Consider the following 26,141-nt stretch of genomic DNA (forward strand, 5'->3'; position numbering starts at 1 on the left):
AGGCTCTGCAGCCCAGCACCACTCACCCGTGCTGTCCTCGTACACCACGGTGACGATTTTCCAGTTGTAGTAGAGCACGAGGTCCAGCACGGCCCTGCTGATGGCGGCGTAGTCGGGGTAGAGGTTGATGTAGAAGGCGTCCCTGTTGTCCACGGTGGGGTGCTTCCAGCGGGTCTGGATGTGCGGCACCTCCAGGGCGTTGCAGATGGACTGCACGGCGCTGACCGACGAGCTGTGCGCCGGCCCGAACAGCGCGGCCACGCCCAGGGCCAGCTGGTCACAGGCTGAGGGGACAAGAAGCTCTTAGCTGCCAACAGCAAGGGACTTGTGGGATGCTCACTGGGAGCTTTCATCCTCCATCCATCCCCCTCATTTCGAAGCGAGAACGGGGCACTGCGTTGCCTCAGACCCACTGAGAGATGTGCCAGTGGTTCCTGAGGCATTTAGAGGTGATTTGGAGGGTAAAGAGAGAGGTTGAGGGAGCTGGGAAAGGGGCTCAGCCTGGAGCAAAGGAGGCTCCGGGGGGACCTTGTGGCTCTGCACAACTCCCTGACAGGAGGGGGCAGCCAGGGGGGGGGTCGGGCTCTGCTCCCAGGGAACAGGGACAGGAGGAGAGGAAACAGCCTCAGGCTGGGCCAGGGGAGGCTCAGGTTGCCTGTCACGAGAATTTCCCCATGGAAAAGGTTGTTAAGCTTTGGCAGGGGCTGCGCAGGGAGGTCTGGAGTCCCCATCCCTGGAGGTGTCCCAGGGAGGCCTGGACATGGCACACAGTGCTCTGGGCTGGGAACAAGGTGGGCATCGGGCACAGCTTGGCCTCGATGGGCTCAGAGACCCTTTCCAACCTCAGTGATTCTAGCTGGATTGAGGTTCTGCAAGTGGCTTTACTGATCAGCGTTACATCCTAGACCCTGCTTGCTCCAAGCAAAACCTTCTCTGCTCATTACCTTGCAGACCACGTGGATTCCTGAACTGCCTTTCTCAGAACAGCTTTATCCTGGAGGAACCAGGAGCTCTGTGGCTGCCAAAGGAACATCACAGCAATGAGGTTCTGTGGAAGAGCCTCATGGAAATACATCCCTGGATCCCCCTGGGACTGGCACCTTGCTACCTGTGTCAGCTGCTCTAATTTCAGGCTGCTGCAGGAACACGAGCAGCAAAGGGCACCACGACTCACTGCTCTCCATAATCTGTGTTTACAAAGCAGGCAGTAAAGCCTAAAGCCCTCAGTAACAGCAAAGGGAAATAAAGAACCGACACACGCTGACATTTTTATACCCCTCCAAATCAGCCAAATACATCAGCAAAGGTTTCCTTCTCCTTGTGCCCATATCTCAGCCCGAAGAACCCTGCCTGGAGCTGTCTTTGCATTTTTCTTTCCCTCCCGTGTCTTTGCAGGCTGACAGACAGGAGATGAAGTAATATCAGTTATTTCTGTCCATTGGTAAAATTTACTGCCAATGTTTTTAACAAGGCTCCCGACGGGGACAAAGCCTGGCACTGAGCTGCAGTGCTGCTCTCTTTGTGAGGCTGGGAAATTACTGGGAAATCAGAAATGACTCTGATGGAGTGAACTGTTAAATACACCAACTTCCACAAGCAGCTGAGATTCTTTCAATGCATATTTAGCTCTCTGACTGTAATGGAATATGACCGAAAATCAATTATTTTCTGTTTCCGTTCTACAAATGAGTGTTTTACAGGCAGCATAAAGCACACAGGCTTTCCAGGTTTCATTCACAAGCCTTTCTAAAGATTTTAACGTGCAAATTGTATGAATAACTTCAGTAATTTATGATGAGAAGAAATTACTGCTGTCTGTGTGAGTTTCTTGCATGTAGATTGACAACTTCCTACACATTAAGTGGAGAAGGCACTTTCACAACAGTCACGGAAGAGATTCTCACTCTACAGGGAATCTGAAATACTGTATTGGCCTGGATGATATGGATTATAAATCCACCACACTTGAGATTCGATAGCATATAGCTCCAGCACATACCTGATAACTGAAAAAGAACGCAATGCATGCAATTTAAAGCTCTTTTTTATGTTCTTTGAAAGCATTCTCCTTTTCCCCTCTCTTACTAAGAAACTGAAATACCAGAGGAAAATTTGGTAGTGTAGATGTTTGAAAGGTGACAGCTCACCAGCCTGAGTTCTAAAGCGAGGCATCTTTATTTTCCAGCCTTCTAGTAAATCCCGTTCCAGGAACTGGGCTGCTCTTTATAACATTTTATCAAACTTCAAGCTTGCCTCCTAGAGGCCAAGGAACACATGGAGGTTAAGGAAAGTTGTGACTTTCTGCCCCTCTCAGTTTTGGCCTGCAAGCCAATTAGAAGGGACTAAATTGGGCCATAATTTTCCTTCTCAGGAAAAAAAAAGAAGAGGCAAAAAATTCCAACCTTGACTACTCCAATTCCTACAGCCATTTATAGCAGAGAAACTTATTTCTGTCTCTAGGCCACTGAGCATTAACATTTCAGGGCAGGGAGGCTACTGGCCTCTGGTCTTTAAAGTGCAATGGAAGTAATTTACCAACAATGGGTATCTGCGCTAATTATGGGTTGTGACGTCCCGTTGTGCTTCCTGTGAGTTCGTGGTCATTTTTCTGCAGAATTCCAGGTGGCAAATGTAGGTTTTGGAAAGAAAAATGCCTTGGACTTGCCACCTGCCATCTGTGGCTCGTAGCATGCAGACAGGACATAGGGATTTATTCAGAAAGCACATGACAGGTCCGAGCCCAGCTTGGTTCTTGGTTCAAACACCTTGGAAAGATTGATTTTATCTTCTTGTTGGTGCACATGATACAAGCAGAGCACAAAAGGAGATCAGGCTGGGGAAAGGTATAGGGTACAAACCATGTATGTAACGGACACAGTAATTGAGATAATTACCTCTTCTCGAGGCTTCAAAGCTATCGAAAAGGTTAATTCTCTGGATGTCATAGGTTAATGTGGTATTAGGCATCAGTGTTCTGTTTCTATTAATGTTGCTGACAGCAAACTTGAAAGCCAATTCTTCAATATTAACAGGTTCATTTTCCACAGTTTCGAATATCCCTCCTGTTGGAACAGAGATAAATGAGAAGGATTATTCACCTCTTAATCGCCGCCCATAAAGAGAGGAAAATAAATCATGAGCAATAGCTTCTGAGCCTTCATCAAGGCAAACCTGATGGCTCTTCAAAGCACTACAGCAAGAGCACAGTGGATCATTAGCTTTTATCTGCAGTGGCACTGGGGTTAACTCAATATTATGAATGTTACTCCACAAACATCTGGGGAAGCCAACGCGTGTTTATTATCGAGCCTTTTCAGAGGAACACTTTACACGCTTCTGAAAGCTTCCATCCAGCTCCTTTCTAATGAAAGTAGGGATGGACATGGGTCTTGTTCCCCCTGCTCCAGTCTAATCTACATTTGGAGATGAAACTTGGACGTGTGGATGTGTTCTGAAGCGTTTCTGCACATCCTGGCGGAAGAAGATCCACTGAGGAGTTTGAGAGCACACGGGGCTGGGAGCCTCCCCTCGAGCTCCGTGTTTCCTCTGGTTTGTCATAAACCTCGGGCAGGGCTGTTGGTCATTCCTCCGTTTGCTCAGGGGCAGGGGAATAGTTTTGCTTTCCAAAAGAGGACTGTAAATAACCAACCTGAATTTTGGAAGCATAATGAATTTCCCTGGAGTGTATCCTGGGATGAGGAAGGTGTCTCAAGGCCACAGCCTGTCCCAGGACACTGGGATGTCTGCTCCCTCCAGCCTCTAGAGACCTTATTATGCCAGCAGCACATTCCTACTGTCCAGGGGCACTGGGATTTGAGGAAGGCACAGCAAACACAGCTAATTAAAAGAAATAGCTCCTCTAAGCAGCAATCTCCAGCTTCAGTGCTTGATTTTGCAAGTATAATTTACTCATTTAGTGCAAGTCACTAGAGAACACTTTGGATTTCTCACTTACGTATTTCCCCATTTCCCCAAGTGAAATTTGAGGCCCCTCTCTTTGTAATTCCTGGGCATCTGAACACATTCAGCTCATGAGCTGCAGTTCCTGCAGTTTTGATGTCACCCATGTAGGAACAGTGCAGTCACTAGCTGACCATCAGAAATGGGAACATGCTGGAATTAAAAGCTGCTTTGAATCTTAATCCAGCAATGAAAACCCTGCAGTTTGCCAGCCCCAGCCTGGTAATGTTATCCCTGGCTCCTGTGGAATAAACGGCGTTATTTTATCTCTTGAGCGCCCATAGAGCAATGCCTTGACGTGGCTTAAGCAATCTGCCAGCTTCAGCAATTTTCTTCTTCACTCCATGGATTCCTCATGCAAAATGTGCAGGTATCAGAACCTTTGGGACTTCTTCCCTCTCCCTCAGAAAACATCCCAGTGATTACAAAAGAGTGTGATACACAAAAACAGCCCCCCAAAAAAGCCTAATTGCAGGATTTGGAACCAAAACATCAAGTGGAATGCTAAAAGCCAGCAGGGTTTTCCAGAGCTGCAAACTCCAGGTCACCTGGAGGGAAAAAATCTAAAGCCTGTTCTTTCAGATCCAGTCCTGTAATTCCTCATCCCAGTGATGATCCCAGCAAGTTTAGTGGTTAAATTCAATTCTCTTTCCCTCATTTCACCCAAGGAAGACAATTCTTTTCAGTCAGCTGCAGTGCCAGCCTGGGCTTGGGCCAGAAAGTCCCACTGCTGAGTTTTCCTTGAATCCCTGCTGGAAGCAGCAGAGCATTGCTCCATCAGGGAGGGTGGATGTCACGGGTACAAGGGACAGCCTGAGATAACCTGCAAATAAGGGTGTCCACAATCCCTCCCCACTTCCAATAGGATGAGTATTTGGCCATTTGATCTTGGCAAAAAATCCCCTCCACCTCAGAAATTATTACTGTGCATTCCGTCCCTTTCTGCTTTTCTTTTAGTAATTAAAACTACTTCATCCAACCGCCCTTGAGGCAACCTTCATACCTGGATGTACACAAGCACTTCCTCATTCTGGGGCCAGAACTATTTCCAGCCCTCTAATCAGCTGCCTATTAAATGAAGATTAATTTTAATTGCTGTACAACCAGGAACTATTTATACTTCATTAGCAGAATTCCGCAGGTTTTTTCCTTTTGGAAAAGAGTAAAAGCTCACTGGGCAGCAGGAGGGCAGGGAGGGAAAGGAGGAGTGATGGAAAGAGGGGAAGTTTTGTGTGGATGCGTTTTCTGAGCAAACTTATCAGAACTCTGCGCTATCAACACACTTCCATGTTCCTTCTGCACACATGAACGGAGCAGGAGAGCACCCACAGGAACTGTGATTGCAGGCTTGATTTGCTGGTGACATACCCTGGATAAAAGATGGAATCCCAGACTGGGTTGGGTTGGAAGGGGCCTTAAAGTTTACCTCACTCCACCCTCTGCCGTGGACAAAGTCCATGAGGGAGTTCATGGAGGCAACAGTTCCTTGCTGTGCCTGAGCTGGGGGACATTGCATTAAAAAGGCTGGGACTGCACCTATTTGAGCTTGATTCTTCTGTTCAGGTCTATTTGTGTAAAAAGGAGTTGAATTACTCAATAAATCTGCGTCACAAACAAGCTGTAGCATTTTCACCCATACATCCCTAATGAAATCCAGCAAGTCCATAAATAGTCTCTTCTCCTTCTTCTGCTGGTGACTGGCAGCCAAGCTCAGAATTTATTGTAAGGTCCAGGTAAAAAAAAAATGGCAGAATAAGTGACAAGTTTGATGAAGAAGCAGTTTGTCAGATGATTCATTTAAATAAAGTAATTACTGTACAGCATTTTAAAAACAAATTAACTACAGCATTATACATAGGAAGGAAGGAAGGAAGGAAGGAAGGAAGGAAGGAAGGAAGGAAGGAAGGAAGGAAGGAAGGAAGGAAGGAAGGAAGGAAGGAAGGAAGGAAGGAAGGAAGGAAGGAAGGAAGGAAGGAAGGAAGGAAGGAGAAATCGATGTTAAGATATAAATATGTTCCAGGAATTAAGCTGTTACTGCTGAGCGTGAAAACAAGCACTGGCTTTCATGTTGGGCTGCTGGTAGCACTTAGGTGGGAAAAACTGTAAATTTTTGAGTCCTCTCTTTCAGTTCCCTCCTCCCTCAGTCAGAGAGTGAACCCTCCACAGCAAACCGAAGGCTGCTGAGTCCTGGTCAGTGGCAGACCTGACTTCTCACTTGCAGCACTTCATTTGCAACATGATTTCTTCAAGGATGAAGGAAAAAACCCTTATCTAGCCCTCTTTGGAATCCAGCCGTGGAAGGTAAGAGGGAATGACAGCTTGGGTGCAGCTGCTCTGCCAAAGGGGGCTGCGCCACGTGAGTGAGTCAAAGTGGCACACGGGGCAAAGCATCAGCTCCATTCACTCTCTGAGCACAAACACGCCCCACAGCAAGGAAAATGTCACAACTACAGAGCACACTTCAGCAGGCACACCTGGAAAAGCTCCTCCAGCCCTCCCAGGCAAGCAAATATTTCCATTGCAAGGGGTCAGCAGGGACTGAGGGAGTTTCAGTAAAGGTCAGGGCTGAATCCATTCCCAGAGGGGGATATTACAGTTTATGACTCTTTCTAGCTGAGGATAAACCCCTGTTTCTACATGGCTGATGCCCAGATTTCCTGTGCTGGCTCAAAGGAGGAATTTTCCCAGGCTGAGTGTCAGCTGTGCAGCTGGGGAGCTGCTGAGACACAGGATAACACATGGAAGAAGCGATGTGGAAGCACAGGGACTGTGGGATGCTGCTCCATCCCCGAGCTGGGAGCCGCTGACCACTCCCAAAGGCAGCCCAGGGCCACGACAGGCAGGGGATGTGCTAGCAGGGCTTCCAGAAACATCTGAACATCCATTTCCTGCAGGGATTCCTGCTCGGAGAAGCCTCGCCTCCTTTCCACAGTGAACCCCGGGAGGTCCACGAGAGCTCATTAAAAGCCACCTGTCAGTCAGAAGGGAAAGGAGAACTAAAATCCTGATGAGGGTGAGCTCTGTGCTGCTGCATTCCCCAAAGAGAAGCTGTTGGTGGTGCCAGGTTAATGTAGGGGATTCATAAAGCCAAACTGACACACGGTTTGCCCTTGGGCTCTTTGAGAGGGGTATGGATCCCATGAGGGCCTGGAGCACACACGCTCAGTGGGGCTGAAGGCTCAAAAAGGAGCAGGGCACAGCGAAAGAGTGCTGAGGAAGATTATTTCCTCCAGATAATTCCCTCTGACAGAGTCCCACTCGGACCGAAAGCACCTACTGCTGGGAACCCCCTCCAAGCAAATGTTCCCATCCTTATCTCTTAGCAAAGGACAGATTGTCCTGTGCCACGTGGTGTCCAGCTGGGAGCCAGTACCTGTGTGCTCAGCACACTCATCTCCCCAGAGGAGAATCAAAGAAGTTATCGCTCACAGTTTAGCAGCATCTTCCTTTGAAAAGTTACCTCTCTGGCAGTGAAAGCCTATCCAGAAGTTGGCTGTTGCCTCTCATTTAGACAGGACCCATACACGGCTCTGTGATGTGGATGTGCATTAAGAGTTTCTCAGGAAGAACGGGGAACATCCCCAGTCCTGTCACAAGCAGCAATTGCAATTTGCATTTGCCCATCCTGCGGGCTGCCACGGCTTTGCTCCCCGAGGTTCTCATGGAACTGGGGCCGTGTTTGGCTGGCAGAACCCACCCTGAGCCCATCAGTATTCCGTGCACGGGTGGGCTGAGCCTGCAGCCAGCAGCCCTCGGAGTGAGGAGCTATTATCATCCTCATTTTACACACAGCGGAGCTGGGAGCCACGTTCCCACCGCCATTCCCTCTCCAATCTGTTCAAAAGCTGCTTTGGAAGCCTTCCATGCGTCGTGCTCTGTTCCAGCCTCTTCCCACCCTCTCCCAGCCCCCGGCCCTACCTTGGCATCCATCATCCCTGCCTTGGCCAGCGTGGGTCCTGGCCAGCCTGCCCCCAGCTCTCCGCCTCGGTGCTCCATCCTGCCAGATGTCGCTGCCATGCCCTGGCTCTGCCAGCTCCGGGATCACTTCCCCTCTGTGACTCAGCACCGACCTGTGCGCTCCTGCTTTTAGGCTGCACTCAAACACAACTCCCAGCCCCTGCCCTTGCCCTTCCTGCCCTTTCCCCTCCTTGTTCTCAGCCATCAGAATCTCGAAGAAAAGACGCTGAGCACCGAAAGGCGAATACCCCGCTCTGGAACCCGCCTGGATTTCTGCCTCCCTCACCCCATGTCTGCAGCTATTTGCTCCCTGTCTCTGTAGACTGAAAGCTTTGCAAGACTTTAAGAAATGTTCAGCCAAACAGAATAATTTTTCAAATGTAATAAATTCAGGGCTGGCTCTGGGGTTGGGGTGGTGGTTTAATTCTCAGTCACCTCTGACTCAGGGTTGATGGTTTAATTCTCCTTTCTGTGGCTGTGAGGAGCTGAAACCTGGGACAGGCTCAGGACTTAAACCCTGACCAAGGGAGGGGATGAGCCCCAAGTGTCAAACTCAGCAAAAGGGATTTTTTAAAGAAGACTAGGCTTGCTTATAGCAAGGTCACTGCCTATTTGACAAGCTGGGTATCTCCTCTGTTCCCAACTGCCTATCCAACATCCAGCTCCGTGTTGTGGATCTGGTTTTATTCCAGCTGCTTTTGTGAAGGTTTTGCTCCCAGCTGTAACAAGGCTGCTCAAAATTTGCTTGATTTTTTGCTGAACTCTCAGGGGGACTCTGCCTTTCTGCCCTTTTCATGCAGCATGGCTGGTGCTTAACAACCACTCATGGAACTGCTACAAATCCCAGTTTGGCCTCAGACATGTGCGGGCTCTGCAGCTGCCCACGGGCTTCAGCCCCTCGCGAGGGGTCTGAACCCATCACCCAGCACAGAGGACAGAAAAAAAGGGCTCAGTAAAAATGGTACAGCATTTCTCCACCCAAAACAGCCCCTGTGAGAGCCAGGACAGCTTTTTATAATTATCTGCACTCCAGAAAGGTGCATTCAGCCCTGATTTGGTCCTTTGGAAAGCAGAGGGATAAAAATACTTGTGTGTATGTATAGGTAGAAGAAGTTGAGCTTATTAAGATACAAGGATCTTCCTTTTCCAACGGGAATTATTTCACTTCAGCTTGCGAGTGGAGATATTTCCCAAAGGCACAATTGGCATGATTCATGTTACAGGATTTCTAACTAATGAACTTCTTCCTTTTTACTAACAGGGAAAAAAATCTGGTTGACCTGATTTAGGTATCTCAAATTGGTAAAAGTTTTAAAACTGTGTCCTTGCTCCTTTATTTTTTATATTTTCCTCTGCCTGCACTATGTCACGGCTTGTGGGCTGTTCCAAACACTTCTCCCGATTCCAGCAGGGTTTGGTCAAATTCCCTCACGGCTGAGCATTCCTCCCACCATGCTGTAACAACTTAAATAGTCCCACTGGCAAAGAAACTTACTTTCCCCAGTCCCTTTAAATCTTTCAGAGCCCTGCTTCACAGATCTGCTTTCCCTCAGTGTCTGAGTCAGAGGATTTCCCAGACATCCTGACACGTTAATTGCTGATCATGGGCAGGGCCACAGGGTGCTGCTGGAAATGGAGAGGCAACAGGAAAGCAGAGAGGAAGGGACAATCAGGAAAAAAAATCAGTGCTTATATAGAGGAGTAAAGGAAGGGGGAAAGAATTTGACAGAAATAAAAAGCAGAGGAGGAGGGTGGACAGCAAGCAGGTGGGATGAGGACTGACAGACTGATGGCACTGAGCTGCAGGCATTGGTGGAATTTTTATTTACTGCTTTTATCTGAGTCCATTTATCAAATGCATTCAATTGCTTACAAATACAGTGAGAATTTTTTGGCAGATTGTACCTTACGCTTGAGAAAAGCTCAAACCAAACGAAGCTTTAGAGCCCCCACCGAAAACAACAGCAAGGACAATAGAATTCTGAGGGGTTTTGCCACCTGCTTGTACACAGGCACCCAGTTTAACCAGGAGGATATCTGTGCAAAAAGTGCTTCACACTGTCCTTTGCTGCAAGAGGTGACACTCACAGAAAGCAGCAATACATGCAGGGTTTTCTGCACTCTGACAGCAGATAACCCCTGGAAACAGAAACATTCACTCGACTGAGCCCTGGAAAGTTACTCCAGAGAGGAGCCCCGAGGGGAGAGAAGATGGCCCCACTGCAGAGCAGTTGTGAGTTTCATTTGCAATGGAACTGCTTCAGGATGAGCCATTTTTCTCCAGCTGTTAGCCAGGAATAGAAAGACATTTCAAAATCCAAGACAATGCTTTGAAATGAGCGCTATTTAGCAAACAGCGTTTTTGTGCATAAATGTCAGGGTTATATCTTTAAAAATGACACAGTCTGTCTTTTCTTGAGTGCCCATTAAGCACTATTATCTCTAAGATGCTTAGGAACATAAGGTCTTTATTAAAGCTGAAGAAATCCGAGTTTATCCTGAAAAAGCATGGATAAAATCAGATCACAGACTGTCCCAAAGTACATCCCTTCCAGCGAGGAGGTGCTGGACGGAGGTTAAGGTTGGCAGGGGGACGTTTCAAGCTCTAACTTTAGTCTTGGGCTGTTTTCTTTGCAATTGCAGCGGCTGCAGGTGCCCTGAAGGCAGAGGTGCCTGTCCAGCCAGGAATGATGGACACGGGGATGCCTGGAAGCCCCAGAGCTGCAGCAGGTCCCCCATTTGGAGACTGCTGGGCACACTTTGCACTTTGAACTGCGCAAAAAATCGTGTCCTGATCGAGAGTTAAAACATTAAGGATCCCAAACAACAGCAGCCCCTGCTGTCACACCCTCTGCACGAGGCCATGGGGAATTTTGGCTTTGCCTTCCATCCCAAATGCAACAATTGCTGATGGCAGATTTCTCTGAGGCTGGAGTTGCTCCTCTCACGCTGGAGAAAAGGTGTAAAATCATTCAGCTAAACTGGAGAGGACTTTGCCTCGGATTGTCCCCACCCTTCCTTCTCCCCAGATCATGCCAGGCCTGGCATTAAGGAGGGATAAACCTGAAGTTTAAAAATAAAAACTGCAAAGAGACATGAGTGATTTGATCGATTTTCAGTATAAGAAATAAATCCCCTTCTTTAGCTTCTCTTGGCACAGAGGAGGATATAAACCCAAATGTTACCAGGTTTGCCACTGGATCCATGGGTTTGGTTGTCCTGAAGGTCCAGACACGTATTTGGGGTGGGGCACTCCACAGTTTGGGGGACATGGGGAAACTTGCAGGTTTTTCTCAGGATTTCCTTTGAACCTTACAGCAGCATATTGTGCCATGCTGCTGCATTGGTCTGCCTCCCTTTAACTGGCATTCATGCCAGTTTTCATCCTTAAATCCTCAGGTATCAGGAAGGAACACAGAGAAAATGGGCTGCCATTTTCCTAAGCAGGGCATTATTTATCTTGCAGCCTCAGCAGCAGCTGGCTTTAAGAAAACCAAGGTACATTTTCAGTGCTGGGAAGTGTAATGTCTGAGGAGCTCATCTGAGATGATGCTCTTAAGGGCGGGGGGTGCAGATTTTGCCACAGATCCACTCTTACGAGTAATGTTTAATCAACACCTGTGCTTTGAGCTGCCACATTTCCTCATAGCAATGATCTTGAAAAGACACTTACTGGAGGTGCCTGCAGTTTAAAGCTTTCTTGGTAATTATCAATCTGGAACATTTCTATTCCTCAGTCTACTGAGGGCCATTTGAGTCTGAAAAATGCCTTATTCACTGTCTACATTTGCAAATATTAAAGCACCAAGTGTAAACAGAACATGGCTGCACCTGATGACAACTTTCCATCCAGTGCTAAATTATACACCTCCAAGAGAAATATGGAATGGGAACCCAAACAACTCTGGGAACACTTCCTTCTTGTAGTGCTTCCCTCAAAAAAAACTTAGAATCAGAGAATCCCAGACTGGTTTGGGTTGCAGGGACCCAGTTCATCCCATCCCACCCCCTGCCATGGGCAGGGACACCTTCCACTGTCCCAGGGTGCTCCAAGCCCCAGTGTCCAGCCTGGCCTTGGGCACTGCCAGGGATCCAGGGGCAGCCACAGCTGCTCTGGGCACCCTGTGCCAGGGCCTTGAGAGGCTCCTGCTCAAATCACTCAGGAGAGCTGTAAAAAGGGGGATCTTTTAGCAGAGACACTTTCATGGTGTGCAGGCAAATTTGGGGATGCCTGAGGCAGCAATGTTATGTGCAGATGAATCCCAACCATGAAATATTCGACATTTGCACCTTGTGTGTGCACAGAAATGTCCTTCCCCAGGAATCACACTCAGATTGAGGCATTCCACTGCAACAGCTTCACTGGGAGCAGCTTCATCAGGAAGTATTGACGCTAATTAGAGATGGTAGTTACAGTTATTGCATTTATTGTGTTCGAGGTATTCTTAGTTGTAATTATTGCACTTATTGATAGGGAAGTTAGATATGTACTTTGGGAAAAAATGGCAGGAAAATTTGCTCCTGGATAATTTTACCCAGGGGTTAAAACTGTATTTAAACAATTAATTCAAAAATTAAATAAAGAAAAAGACAATTATCTGAAAAACTGGATTTAGCTTTAGTATTTTAGCCTCATGGCTTCATTGTAAGAAAGAAATTTCCATCAGAAGTCCATGAAGTAACTTTGCCATGAAGAGGCAACTGTAATTAGTCCAGTGTGTAAAGATGGCTTCAATTCAATTAAGCATTTCTATAATTGATGAAAGAAAATATGGCCAATGTGTTACCATCAATCTCCTGACTGAACAACTTAAATTTCAAAATAAAATCAAAAATTCAGCTGGAGGAGACACTTAATGTTTTTTCCTTGCTCAGTTTTCCTCTGTGTGTGTGTCAGATTTCCCACTCAGGGTATTCCACGATCCTGTGATTCCACATTTCAACAGGTTTATACTTTCGGGGAACTGGATTTTAAGTCATTCAAAGTGGCACTGAGGCCAATCTTCCCCTGAAAATCAATCCCACACAGACATTTTTAGCATCGTCCCATGGGCTCCAGTAAATCCAGAGCTGAGCAGGAAGCACAGGGAACACAGAGTCGTCTCTGGTTATTATTTTCCCTACCACGTAAAAGGTGTTTGTTTGTTTTTTAAAAACCAGGTCCAGTTTTAAACCCCAAATCCAGCAATGCTGCTCCTCACCAGGCTGCCAGCAACTCAAATCCACCCTGAAAGCTGGGCACAGTCAGGCACAACTGGTGGGGCTCACTTTTGGGGTAAGGACATGAAATCCAGCTGCTTGTTCATGCTGAGAGATCACTGTAGATCCTCCGATGCTCCTGCCTGCCCCAAAACTTCCTGAGATCCTAGAGCAGCAATAAATGCTGGCCAGGGAGCTCAGACAAGAGGGGGACGCTCCTGTGGGGCAGGGCAGCTCGTGGCACAGTTGTGTGCCACAGCACAGAGAGAATTCTGTGCTCTCAGTGACAGCACCAGCCTTGCTCTCACTCCGTGTTTTCTGAGACACAGAACACGGGAAAATGGTCAAATTAACCAGGGCAATACATTCCCTATGTAAATGGAATGCTGTGAACACGGCTCTTTGGGTGACTGTGGCTCACGACGTGACATATGTCTAATGATTGCCATTGGCTGCTCTTGAGGGGGATTTAATTTAAGGCACTTATGGCGCTGGGCTCAAATGATTTGCAAGAGTTGATTGAAGCTTATGTTTTACCCCGCAGCTTGTGCTCAGCTGAGGATCATCCGCTGCCCACATTGCATTTATCTCCCGCAGGATCTCGGCTGTGGGCTCCTGCCACACTTTTACATCTCTACAATTGTCCAACCCCTTCCCAGAGCAACCAGAACCTGCTGTAAAATCAGATGTCCGAACAAAACCACCCAATCCTGGTACTTGATGTTTTTATTTATTTAATCATAACGTCTTCAATTTTTAAAGCCACCATGGCAACAGGTTTTGGATATCTGGCTCCCATGAGAATGAGGAAGAACTGGCCATCCAACCTCTCAAGAAGCTTTTTCAGCTCTCCACTTCTCTGTCTCTCAGTGCTCCTCCGTGAGCTGCTGATTGAAGGAACGTGTGGATTCTGAAGTGTCACCACCAAATTTGGTGGCAGCCCAAGCTTGGTGTGAGGCTGCAGCTGCCAGGGCCCTGGGCTGTCACATCCCATGACAAAGCCACCCCACAGGTCCCTGCAGCCCCCAGGCCCCCATCCCTGGCCGGAATGCCGTGGGAGGGGAGTGCACAGCTCTCCCTGGAGCTGTCTGGGGCTGCATGTGTGGTTTGATCTGCTATAGAAAGGTATTCCATGAACCTCCCTGGCCTTTGGGCTGGCCCCAGCACTCCTGCTCTGGCCCTCAGCAGGAATGCCGGGGAAATCCAGGGGCAGGTGGGGACCAGGGAGAGCAGGTGAAGGTCACTAACAGAGGGAATGCCTCGTTTCCCGCAGCACAGTTCCAGCTGGCTTGGGAAAGGCTGAGGGCTGCTGAAGCAGTGCTGATTTCATTATCAGAGAATCCCAGGATCACTGAGGCTGGAAAAGCCCTCCAGGATCACCAAGTCCCAGCTGTGCCCGATGCCCACCTTGTCCCCAGCTCAGAGCACTGAGTGCCACCTCCAGCCCTTCCTTGGACACCTCCAGGGATGGGCACTCCAAAACTCCCTAGAACCCTTTTTCTTACAAACCCAGCCCCCACAGAGAGGAGATTAGCACTCCCTCCTAGCCCAGGAACATTCTGGAAACACTCTTTTTCCTGAGCAGAAGGGAGCCAGCTTGAGCTCTGTGCAGCATCAAAAGCCTCTTGCTCAGAGAAACCTGTACAGAAAACCACCTGGGATTTAAGGGACCATTAAATAGAAACCAGCTAATGGGCTTGAGAGGAGAACAAACACTAAGCTTCTTTAAGTAAAAAGAGTTAGAACATGGGAGTGTGAAATCTCACACCTCTCTCTGTGTGGGTATCTCGTAACAGTTCATTCTGATTCTCCTCTGCTCCCTGATGATTATTACATCTGTCTTGCACAAAATATGGAGTATTTCCTGAGACAAACCTTTGCCTTCATATCCACTGTAGCAAATGCCATCACTGAAATACTACATTGTTCCAGAGAAGGGAAGTGAGGGCACCCTGTAATTCACAGATGACACCAGCTGGGTGGGAGTGTGGATCTGCTAGAGGGCAGGAGGGCTCTGCAGAGGGATAGGCTGGATATCAGGGAAAATTCCTTCCCCAAAAGTGGGAGCAGAGGCGGACTGAAGGTTTGAATTCTAGACAAGGCAGTAAAAAAACATTATTAGGCATTTAGAACTCATTTTTGTTCAATAAAGCTGCAGCAGGGAGCGGAGTTAGCTTGTTAATATAAGGAATTGCTGCTGGTCCTTAACACATTTCGATCAATGTGTGAGAACTGGCAAGAAATGAAGAGCAGGAGAAAATTAAAAAGATCATCAAAAAGTTTCTGACTGACAAACTCCTGGTGCCTCAATCAAGTGTTTATTTGTGCAGGTGTTTTCTGGTGAGCTCCTGGAGCATGACTGGGATCTTTTCAAAGGGGTGGAGATCTCTAAAACCTCCTTTTGTGGCAACGAGGCCCCTTCTGAACAGTGAAGGAGCCCAGATGGCACGGATTGGACAAGTCTGGGGGGAAAAACCAGCAGAAAAGCAAAGCAGCTGAGCTGCTAAAAGCAAATGCAGCTTCTCATTAGTGCAGGAATTGGCACAGGACTCGGAGGCAGCAAATGCTGCTGGACAAGCTTTTGGGAAAAGGTGCCCAGGAACGCTGTTGAGAATCCCCAGCTCCCTGGAACATCAGTGGGAAGGGTAAATCACAAGGTGTGATTTGTAAAATGGCTGGTGAAAATGACCTGACGGACAGCTTCCTTGTCCAAGGCATTTTTTTGGAAATCTAAATAAATAAATAAATAAATAAACAAAAGAAATTAATCTCTCTCTCTGAAAGTCCCATGTAATTTTCACAAATATTTTTAGTGTAGAGGTTGTTGTGCATTTTTTACACCAGGATGTAAAATGAATTCCATGCTGCTCCTGCCTGTGAAGGAATATCCCACACTGCCTAAACCCAGATGAACTTGGGAAATTGTGACATGACCTTTACGCAACCTTCCCTATGACATTCGTCAAATTAAACATTAAAAATCAGGAGGGCTGTACAATAGCAATGCAAACATAAATTAATTCATTTTCTCCCTCTTTTTTGTCCCACTGAAAATGGAGAGATGTGAGAAGCATCCGAAAGCCAGAGGAATTTGCAGAAAAGAAAATAAAAATTGTTTTCCGCATTTCAAACCTTTGGAATATTGCTGATGTAGCCTTCCAGCAAGGAGGAAAAGGACATGGGGAAACCAATGGTTTGTCCCTTTATTTAAAACACAGCATGGCCTGGGCTTGCTTTGATGTTGTAGCAGTGAGACTGTTTTTTTCCTTAGCACATGAAATTATATTGTGGCACTAGGATGAAAAGCAGCACAGCTCAGCTAGAGGCTGTATGGCTCCATCCAGAGTGCCAAACACATTTCTGGTGTTTTCTTTTTTGCTTTTAGGGAACATTTTCTGCAGGTTTTCTTAACAACTCTTAGACATCGCTGCTTTAATAAAATCATCCCGTGCTCTGAAACATTTGGATAATGAATTGAGTGATGGAGCTGTCAGCTCTCTGCTGCTCAGCTGACCAGCCATCACACCAAGGACTCTTTGGCAATTGGGAGATGTTGGGTTTGATGTTTAATTCCCTTATTTCATCAAAGGACTTTATTTGAAAAGACTATTTGAATCATGCATGTGCTGGAGATGTTCCTTATATCTAAATCATCTGCGAGCAGCAATGGGGTTTTAAAGATTAAATTGCTTAAAGATTTATTCTTTAAAGAAATAAAGTTTTTCTTCATGTGGGGACTTCTGTTATGGAAGTGCCTCCTTTGCATTATTGAGGCTTGGTGGTGATTAATCGCAGATTTCCTCAGCCAGCAAAGTGCCCCTTGTGCAAAATGTGCCCTGTGCTGCCGAGGCTGGGACACAGCCCAGCCCCTGCTGGGGCCCCTGCCCTGCACAGCACTGCATACTCTGCTTTCTGTTCCATTTTGAGCATTGGAAGTCACTGAGGAGCTCCACTGGGAGGTGGAAAGACAGGCAGAGGGACGAGCTCTGCTCCATGGGGAGGTGATTACAGCACCCAACAGAAGAGTTTCATAAAAATAGAACAGGTTTTGGTGAAAAGCTGATCCTGAGGATCACACTGAAGCTCCAACCTGCTGCAAAGTGACAGTCAGAATTATCCCGAGCTCCTGAGTCCCCTCCAGCCTCAGTGATCCCATGAACAGCCGGGGACCTTTTCTGGGACAGAGCCCCACGGTTTGGGAAGGGGGGTTCTGGCTGAAATAATGCACACTCCATGGAATCATGGAATGGTCTGGGTGGAAAGGACCTTAAAGCTCATCCAATCCCCTGCCACGGGCAGGGACACCTTCTCTTTCTCTTTTTCCCTCTTCCTTTTCATTTTCCTAGTCATAGACTCACAGAGTGGTTTGGGTTGGAAGGGAATTTACGTTTCCCACAGAATCCATAAGAAAAGACTTCCAAGAGCGTCCAGTGCAGCCTTCGAGTGAATCCCCTGCCCTGAGGGTGTGGAACGCCCCATTTAGGGCTGGGGAAGCTCCACGGGCTCTCCAGGGAATGTTCAGACTCCAGCAATGCTCACTGATGTCACCAGTGCTGCCGCAGCTCAGTGCTGTGGGTGCCCAGTGCTGATGCAAACAGCAAAAAGCCCTTTTGCCTCTTTACTGCTGAACTCGCTTTTACACCCCAACCTGGCCTGTCCTGACCAATGTCCACGTGGATATAGGAAATGCCTTGGATTTTAGGATGCTTTATGACTTGCAAACTACCCAATCCCATTTGCAAGAAATTATTCAAGGCATTAGGGCCCCAGTTTTCAGGCTCAGCCTCTGTGCCTGCAAGTAATTACAGGGACAATTTCCAGCAACCAGGGGCAAGGGCAGTTTTCTCTGTGTAGATCTCTGCCTGCCTGATTATCCCACAAAAAGATGGTTCTGTGCTATAAAATGTTCCCAGAATAATCTGTCTCTGGCAAATCGCTCCCATATGAGCCTGAGTTGAAGTCCTCTCAAAAAAGCGCCACCCAAAACCCAAAGTGAAGCATTAATTATACAATTACTCGATATCTTTTTCACAATACAGCTTTAAAAATCTTAAAAATCTTTCTTTAAATATGTGCTTTATTGTTATCATACTTTCCCTGGAGTCTGCTGCACAAGCAAACTTATGGTGCATCACCTAAAAACGTTGCTGTGGTGCCTTTGGTACACATAAAAAAGACAGATCTTCCTTCATGTTGTTCTAAAAACTATTTTCATGTTCCAGCATTTGGATTTATGAAGCATGGGCTATATTATATAACTTTATCTTAAAGTAGTAGACTTACAAAAAGTAAATAGGGCCCCCATTAAATAAAAAAGAAAGGGAACACAACAACCAAAATAAAAGGTATTATGTTAAAGGAGCAAAGCATCAGGGGTTTTATAAGGCTTGATTTCCACTCTTCTCCGTAGCCCTGGGACTGCCTACATCTAAATATTGTGAGTTACTCGGATTCACACCCCAGTCTGACGGAGGTTTTCATGCACCCCCTCCCCAGCAGTGCTGTTGAAAATGCAAAGGAGGCAGGAAATGCTGAGATGGGCTTTTCCCCACCTCTGAAGCCAGGCAAAGCTGGGAAGTCTTGTCAGGGCTGTTAACTCTCCTGGAGAAAAATAAAAGGGGCGTTTTGCAGATGCAAGTGATGCAATCCTTATCGAGCCAGGTGAGTAAATATGCAGCCAGTGAGACACTAAGGCAGCAGGAGGATGCTGCCTAATAAACCCCGAGGAGCTGAGATACTCCCTGCACTGAGTGCTGCAGCTTTCACTCAGGTGTAGAAAAGGTTCTCTGGGCAAAATCACTCTGTATTTTCTGACAGATCCCCTTTTCTGACCCAATCATAGCAGCCAGGGCCCAGATTCCTGGACTAATCCACTCAGAAAAACAAGATTTTTATCTCCTGCTTATTAGGGTATCCCACAGTGGTAGGGAGGAGAGAAGATCCAGCAGGCAGGAATTGTGCAGCAAGACTGATTTATTTAATTATTTTACAAACTCCTTTATAGACTTTTTTCTTCATCGTCTAATTGGACAAAGGATCAGCCACCCCTTGGGGTGATTGGCTAAAATCCTAAAACATCCATTGTCAAAGTATTTTTCTACTGTACCATAAACAAAGCTCTGCAAGGTCGCAGGTGTTCATAGCTTATGGAACTCTACTGAAAACTTCTGTGAGAGAGAAAAGTATCCCACGGGACTGGAAAGAAGCGAGAAAAATTCTTGCTAGCAGCAATATTTGTATCCACACCTGCTGAGCTCCCCATCTGAAACTTGCCCCTGTCTTTTTTTAATTGGGTGACCTTTTATTTTCCCAGAGGTGCTGGTAGCTCCAGTGAAATTTAACGCAAACACCACAGAGCTGATCAAGATACTGCAACATATGTATCCACAAAATGGCACACACCGTAAATATACCGTGGATTTCCCAGGAAAAGCTATCACAGAGCAAGATTTAGTGGGTGCATTCAAACTGAAATATTTGGAGTGGGACTCTGTTAACATTTTTCACCATATCCTCCATTTGGTACTATTGGAGAATTTCAGACAGGAGAAACTTCCATCCGTAGAAAAATGTGTTTAAAAAGTAGGAATTCCATCCAAAAAGGAGAGGGAATGTTTTGTAAAGCATTTGAACCTTGATAGTGTGCCCCAGACAAACCATTTCTGGGTATTTTTACCAAAGCCCTCAGAGTGGGACCAGGCTGGAATTACCCTCACTGGCTTCACTTGGCCTTTCCACCTTCAGCTGCAGCACATCAGCCCCAGGAGGGGCTTCAGCTCCAGTCTGAAGGTTCAGGGGGAGAGGTGGGACAGGTTTATCTCTGCTCCCTGGCCTTTGCTGTCTTGTTTGGATTTCCTGGACTAACTTGGCTGCTGAGCACTGGATGGGTTTTGTTGCTGCCATCATCTTGACGCTGCTTGCCTGGATCAGGAGCCCCACCTGTTAGAGCCCTCAGGAATTCCTCAAGGACTGAGAGGTAAGCTGTGCTGAATTGGAAAAAATTTGGGAAAGGAGAGGCTGAAAAACTGAATAGCAAGGCAGCAAGGAACAGATAAAAGGGACTGTGCTGCACTGGATTAAAACCAATCCTGTTATCAGAAAAGTGTGTGTGGAGCTCATGGACAGAACAGAGAAACCAATCCAGCAATGTGAGGTCTCGTGCCCAGCAGTTGCAAAATGTGTATGGACTGTGCTATGTGAAGGTTGTAAATGTATAGGTAGAGCAGCCTGTAAGAGTAGGTACAATGTGTGAGTAGGTACAATGTGTGAGTAGGTACAATGTGTAAGTAGGTACAATGTGTAAGTGCTGGGGTATGTAGAAGCTGTAAAAAGTACAAGTAAGTAAAAAATGCATAAGTATTGTGATATGTGTCTGTATAAGTGGTATAAGATAAGCAAGTGAAATGTTGAAGTAGGTAGAATGTATCAGTAAGTAAGGTGTATAAGTAGGGTATGATGTTGAAGCTGTGAGGTGTGTGAGCACAGGGGTGTTTTAAACAAGAAGGAGTTTCTGTGTAATCAGGTTGATTCGTGGATCAGAAGTCATGAGTTCCTGCAGGAATGAATGTTTTGTTCAAAGTATGTGTATGAAAAAGAATTGTTCAAAAGCAGAGGCTAAACTTTGTTGAAAGAGGAGGTTTCAGGAAGCTCCCACTGACTGAGAACACCAGTTTCTGATAAATGGGAATATGGGTATCCAGGGAAGGTTTCTGGTCCTCCTGCAATGCTGCTGCTCATGTGAGCAAGGTGACAATGTGTCAGGGTGGCCCAGAAGCACAGCTGCCATCTCCTGAGGAAACTCAGACTGCCCCAGGAGGTGGCTGACAGAATTTCTTTGGGCTTTTGATGGCTGTGAGCTCTTTCTGTCACTAATGCAGGTGGAAGCTGACAGCTTGTTAAACAGGAATTAGTTCTCTTCTTTGACCTACTCTGAATTTGGGCTGGACAGAAAATGAGCTGGCAGCACTGGGTCGGGTCCAGGGGGGTGTGCAGGGCCAGGAGTGTCCCTCCTGGGGCTGAAAGACAGGAGGGCGACCTGCAGGAGGAAAAAGCCCTCCCAGACCATGGAATCCAAGCTGTGCCCGATGCCCACCTTGTCCCCAGCCCAGAGCACTGAGTGCCACCTCCAGCCCTTCCTTGGACACCTCCAGGCATGGGCACTCCAAACCTCCCTGGGCAGCCCCTGCCTATGTCTGACCACCCTTTCCACAGGGAAATTCCTGCTGCTGTCCAACCTGAGCCTCCCCTGGCCCAGCCTGAGGCTGTTCCTTCTTGCCCGTGCAGGTTGATGATGTCCCTGTGGCTGGCATGTGTCCTTCTGCAGGGAGGCTGCTGCTCTCCTTCCTGCCCCACCTTCTCAAGCTGCGTGCAGGTGCCAGCTCCCTGCTGGGAAGGAGGGAAGGGGGAAGGCTTGTAACAGCTGGTGTTACTCTTGTGGCTTCTGCCTTCCCCTGCAAAGGTCACACAAACATCGATTAAATGGGTAACTTTTGCAAATGTGCTAAAGCTGTCACACAACCCTTGCCTGCTCCTCACTCCCTGCTCTAGACACGGGGGAAGTGCAGCAAGAAAACTGGGGAATATTAAATAGCAACACTCTAGTCACAAGGATTGAGGGGCTTTTACAATTTATTTTAGTCCTAGCCATAGTGCAGGTGTTGTTATGGAAATGCAGCGAATTTGGGTAATGGTGTTTTAGGGCAGTGTCCAATTGCACAGTGTCCAATTAGAAGATGTTGGGCAGGGTTAGGGTTAGGCAGCCAAGTGCTTGCAGGAATTCAGAGCTGCCACAGGCCCCTCTGCCCTGCTCTGAGCATCCCCAGGACCCGTGAGGCTGAGCTCAGGGTCCCCTCAGACCTCTCCTCTGGGCTTCCTTTCCCCCATCTCTTCTGGTTCAGTCTCTAACAAAATAAGAACTAAATCTGTGGTGTTTCGTTTCCTTTCCCTTGGTGCCCTCATTTCTTTCTGCCGTGGTCCCTGTTCCCAAAAAAGCCATTTGGTTTCCTTCTGTGCACCAGTTTGTTTCTCATCCCTCCTTTTATTCACTCTCCACCTCTGTTCTTTTACCCAGCGCCAATATTTACTTTCCTTGCCAATATTTTCCTTCCTAAATCACTTTATTCCCTTTCCAGCCCATCCCAACCAATATTACTTTGAGTCTTACATTTCATTATTTATTCTTGCATAAAATTGAGGCTCCTTTCCTTAAAAGCCCTGGAGTGGTAACAACTTCCACAACGTTCCCTCTCAAACCCTTGTTCAGCTGTTCTGTTCCTTGCCTTGGTTTTTAGCTCAGGCCATCCTTCTGTTCTCTACATTTCACTCTCACCCCATCCCCTTCACTTTTTCCCTTAAGTTTCCATCACTCAGTCACACCACCATTCCTCTATTTCCCAGCTCCATCCCTGCTGCAGCCCCACCTCTCTCCCCCTCCTTTTCCATGGGGATCCAATAGTTTGTTCCTTCTCCTGGCACTGGTTTTGCCATGGGTAGAGAGATCTTCATCCCTGCATCCCAAAGCAGTGTGTGCCTGAGGCTGGATAATGGAACAGAGATAAGAGCCCTAATTTGCTGCTATTCTCAAAATCTACTGCAGACAGAGATTCCAGCCCAAAAAGAGATTATAACATTTAAAGACAGTACAGGCAGTCTATGACCACCAAGTCTGGAACTGTGAATTAAATGAACTGTCAGGTTCCGGACTCGCCAGCTTCTAATTTAGCCATAACTTAGTCAATATCAGACATAATTCCCCTTCTTGAGAAGTTATTAAAATTTTAATAAAACCAAGGAGATGCTAGGACAAAAGCATATTAAGATGGCATAAAGGTTGTGCCTACATATCATTAATTTAAAGGCAGATTAGCTGTTAACTAGAATGACTTAAATGAATATTTCCAAATATGAGCATTTTTAGATTCCCCTGGAATGCATTTTCAGCTCTGGGTGGCAAACACAGAATACAAACAAACCAAACCCCAGCAGCAACAAACTCTTCATCTCCCACTTTTATAGCTATTATATAGCCATATGTGTATAAATAGTCTGTGTTTGGGGGCTTCTTGAACCTCTTTTCCTTCAGTGAAGACTGGCAGCCATCAGAATTAGAAGGAACACTTTCAGTCAATTGCTTGTGCAGTTATCCAGTGTCTCTGGGTTCATTTCAGCATTAAATCACCCTTGGAGGCTGGGTTTGCCTCACATGTTTGGGCATCCTTTAATGACAGAGGAATTAACTGCCAGATCCTGTTTGGGTGTTTTTGGTTGGTTGGTTTGGGGTTTTTTTTAAGTATATTCATTCCACGTACCAAAATGAGGAATGATATGGGTTTGGTTTTTTTCTTTTTTTAGTGAGGCTGCTCATAGTTCTTCACCCGAGCCAAAAGTGAGTTCTCATTTGGACTGGATAGAGATCTCTGCCCTCATCCCCTCACCCCCACGTCTCCTGCCTTCCCACATTCTGTGCCTGTTCTCTAGAACTGCCCCTCAAGGAAATTTCTGCCTCCTTCCACCCCTCCGTACCCCTCCTTTAAAGAGTTACTTCCATTAATTCTGCTGAGAGCTTGCTCATTAATCTCTGGGATGCTGCAGGTGCATTTATTAATGGCAGAGACCTGTTGAAATGTTGGGATCCTCTCTGACACATTAAGCCATTTTTAATTTGCTCCCAGCCTCTCCAGCAGACATGAGATAACTCTGGGGTCCTAAACAAGCCACAGTGACTTAGAAGGAAAGTGAGTGAGTCTTAATCTTATGCAAATGCCTGTTTAATTTTCAGGATCTTGGCACCATTGTAAGTGCTAAAAGTCATAGACTATAAAGAAAAAAGGTAATTTCCTGTTTGTTTAATTGATCTTATGTAGCTTCTCTCCTGGCTGGTAAAGCCAGGTAATGGAATTTGCTACGTAAAGCCATTATTAGAAGTACCAGCATGACATTTGATTAATCCAGGCTATTTAGGCTTAATAATACACACTTGACTTGTGTTCTGGAAGCAAACTTGCCTGCTACTTCCCCTCCTGCTTTTTAAACATGTTTATAAATACCCTTAGCATGATGAGACATGAACCCATTACTTCAGGCATTGTTATTAGGAAGTGATGATCCCCCCAAAGTGTGCTCCATCAGCAATAGGATATGTGCTCTCAGATTTGCACCCACAGGCAACTTTTGGTCCAAGGATTCTTTTAGGGGACCGATGCCTTCCTCAGGTCCCTACAGATCAGCTCTGGCCCCCTCCTGAGTGGCAGATTCCCAGGGAAAACCCAGGCAGGAGCTGACACTGCTCTCCCTCAGTGATGACTCCACTTTCTGAGGAGCCAGGGCTTGGATCCAGCAGGGAAGAACAGCATCTGTGAGCGTCCAGGGAGAAGAGAGGCCATTTGTCACCTCCCTTCCCTGGAGTGCCACAGCCACGGCCAGCTCCAGGTCAGGGAGAGGTTTGGCCTCCACCCACATTCCTCTGGGCCCTCTCTATCACCTACAGCATCTTTTATCTACCCCTGGCCCACTGCTAAAAATTCCTGTACACTATTCCTGGCATTTCTTCAACTCAGCAATGGACCAAGACATTTTTTCTTACAAAGTGCTTTGGGGTGAAAACAACATTTTTCAAGCAAGGTGCAAGCACTGCAAGAGATGCACAGGGGCTGTGGAGGAGCAGGGTCACTTGATGGAAGTATTTTTTGCCATTATGCTACAGGAATTTTTCTGGTTTGGGTTTAATTTCATTTCACAGTAATTGCTCCAACTTCTATTCCCATTCCAGTAATATTTACTGCAATCATACCCCTTTAATTTCATCATTTATGTTCCACTGCCATGGCCAAAACAGACCATGCACTGCTTCATGTTACCATTGGTTGCACCTTACTAAACCAAATAAAAGCAATTGTTGTAAACACCCCTAAACTGATGCACATTGCACTGAAAAATGTGAGGAAAATGCTTTTAAATTGTATTATTTTCAGGGAAAAACAAAATCCCTCTGTTTTGTTTGTGCTTGCTCTGTGCTTCATAGCCCGGCTTCGGTCTGTGGAGTCAGGATTGTATGGGATAAGGAGTATTGGTAAGGAAAGCATCGTGTTATTCCATAACAGCCTTCAAAAGGAGATTATTTCTGTAGGTTGTACATAAATGCCTCTGGGTGCATCTCTTCTGAAGGGAGCCCACAAGAGAGCTGCAGAGGGACTGGGGACAAGGGCTGGAGGAACAGGACACAGGGAATGGCTTCCCACTGCCAGAGGGCAGGGATGGATGGGAGATTGGGAAGGAATTGTTCCCTGTGAGGGTGGGCAGGCCCTGGCACAGGGTGCCCAGAGCAGCTGTGGCTGCCCCTGGATCCCTGGCAGTGTCCAAGGCCAGGCTGGACATTGGGGCTTGGAGCAGCCTGGGACAGTGGAAGGGGTCCCTGCCCATGACAAGGGTGGCACTGGATGGGCTTTGAGGTTGTTCCAACCCAAACCATTCCAGGATTTTTTTGAGGCTAGGACTGCCTGCAGAGAACACCCAAACAAGACAAACACTGGCAGAGCAGATGGGAAAACAAACACCTTTTGAACAAGCAAACAAAATCTGGCCTGGATCATTTTCAAGCACTTTTTGCACAAAGTCAGGGATTGCTGGGAACCCACCCTGGATCTGACTGAGAGGCCAGAAGTGGGTGTTTGTTTGCCTTTTACCAGGAGTGCACAAGAGCCAGTCAGGGATGCTGTGGGGTGGGATGGGGGTACCAACACCACTAGCTTTCCCCAATCTCTTCTCTCCATGAATCCATGTCATCCTCCCCTCGTCCCTCCTGGCAAGCCTGGCTGTGGTCTGTACCTGTCACAGAATGGGCCCCAGCTCTGCTCTGGGCAGGCAGAGCCAGATGGGGACTGGGCAGGGAGCAGCCTGACTTATCTCAGAGTGCTGCTGAGCTTCCACAGCTGCTCCCAAAAGGCAATGTTCCCTTGGAACCAAGTGCAGCCTCTAAATCAAGGGGCAAAGTTGCAGGAGACTGGTGTTTGTGTGGACATTTGTTTTCT

At 47.0% G+C, this 26,141-nt stretch overlaps 1 protein-coding gene and 1 long non-coding RNA gene across 3 annotated transcripts in view; one reads left to right on the forward strand and one right to left on the reverse strand.

The window, feature by feature from the left end:
* The window catches only part of LOC138120098 (glutamate receptor ionotropic, kainate 1), a 53,964-nt gene extending 50,997 nt beyond the window's left edge, over nt 1–2,967 (reverse strand). Inside the window, exons 1-2 of the mRNA XM_069032543.1 lie at nt 2,895–2,967; nt 27–284 (exon numbers count right to left, since the gene is read on the reverse strand). Coding sequence (XP_068888644.1) covers nt 27–284; nt 2,895–2,967 — 331 coding nt within the window. The remainder of the gene's footprint in view (nt 1–26; nt 285–2,894) is intronic.
* Nucleotides 2,968–19,801: 16,834 nt separating this feature from the next.
* The window catches only part of LOC138117059 (uncharacterized), a 70,245-nt gene continuing 63,905 nt past the window's right edge, over nt 19,802–26,141 (forward strand). For both annotated transcript variants that reach the window (XR_011154489.1, XR_011154481.1), the window contains exon 1: nt 19,802–20,092. This is a non-coding gene — a long non-coding RNA (uncharacterized lncRNA). The remainder of the gene's footprint in view (nt 20,093–26,141) is intronic.

This window comes from Aphelocoma coerulescens, chromosome 1 (assembly GCF_041296385.1).
Source record: "Aphelocoma coerulescens isolate FSJ_1873_10779 chromosome 1, UR_Acoe_1.0, whole genome shotgun sequence".
NCBI classification, from domain to species: Eukaryota; Metazoa; Chordata; class Aves; order Passeriformes; family Corvidae; genus Aphelocoma; species Aphelocoma coerulescens.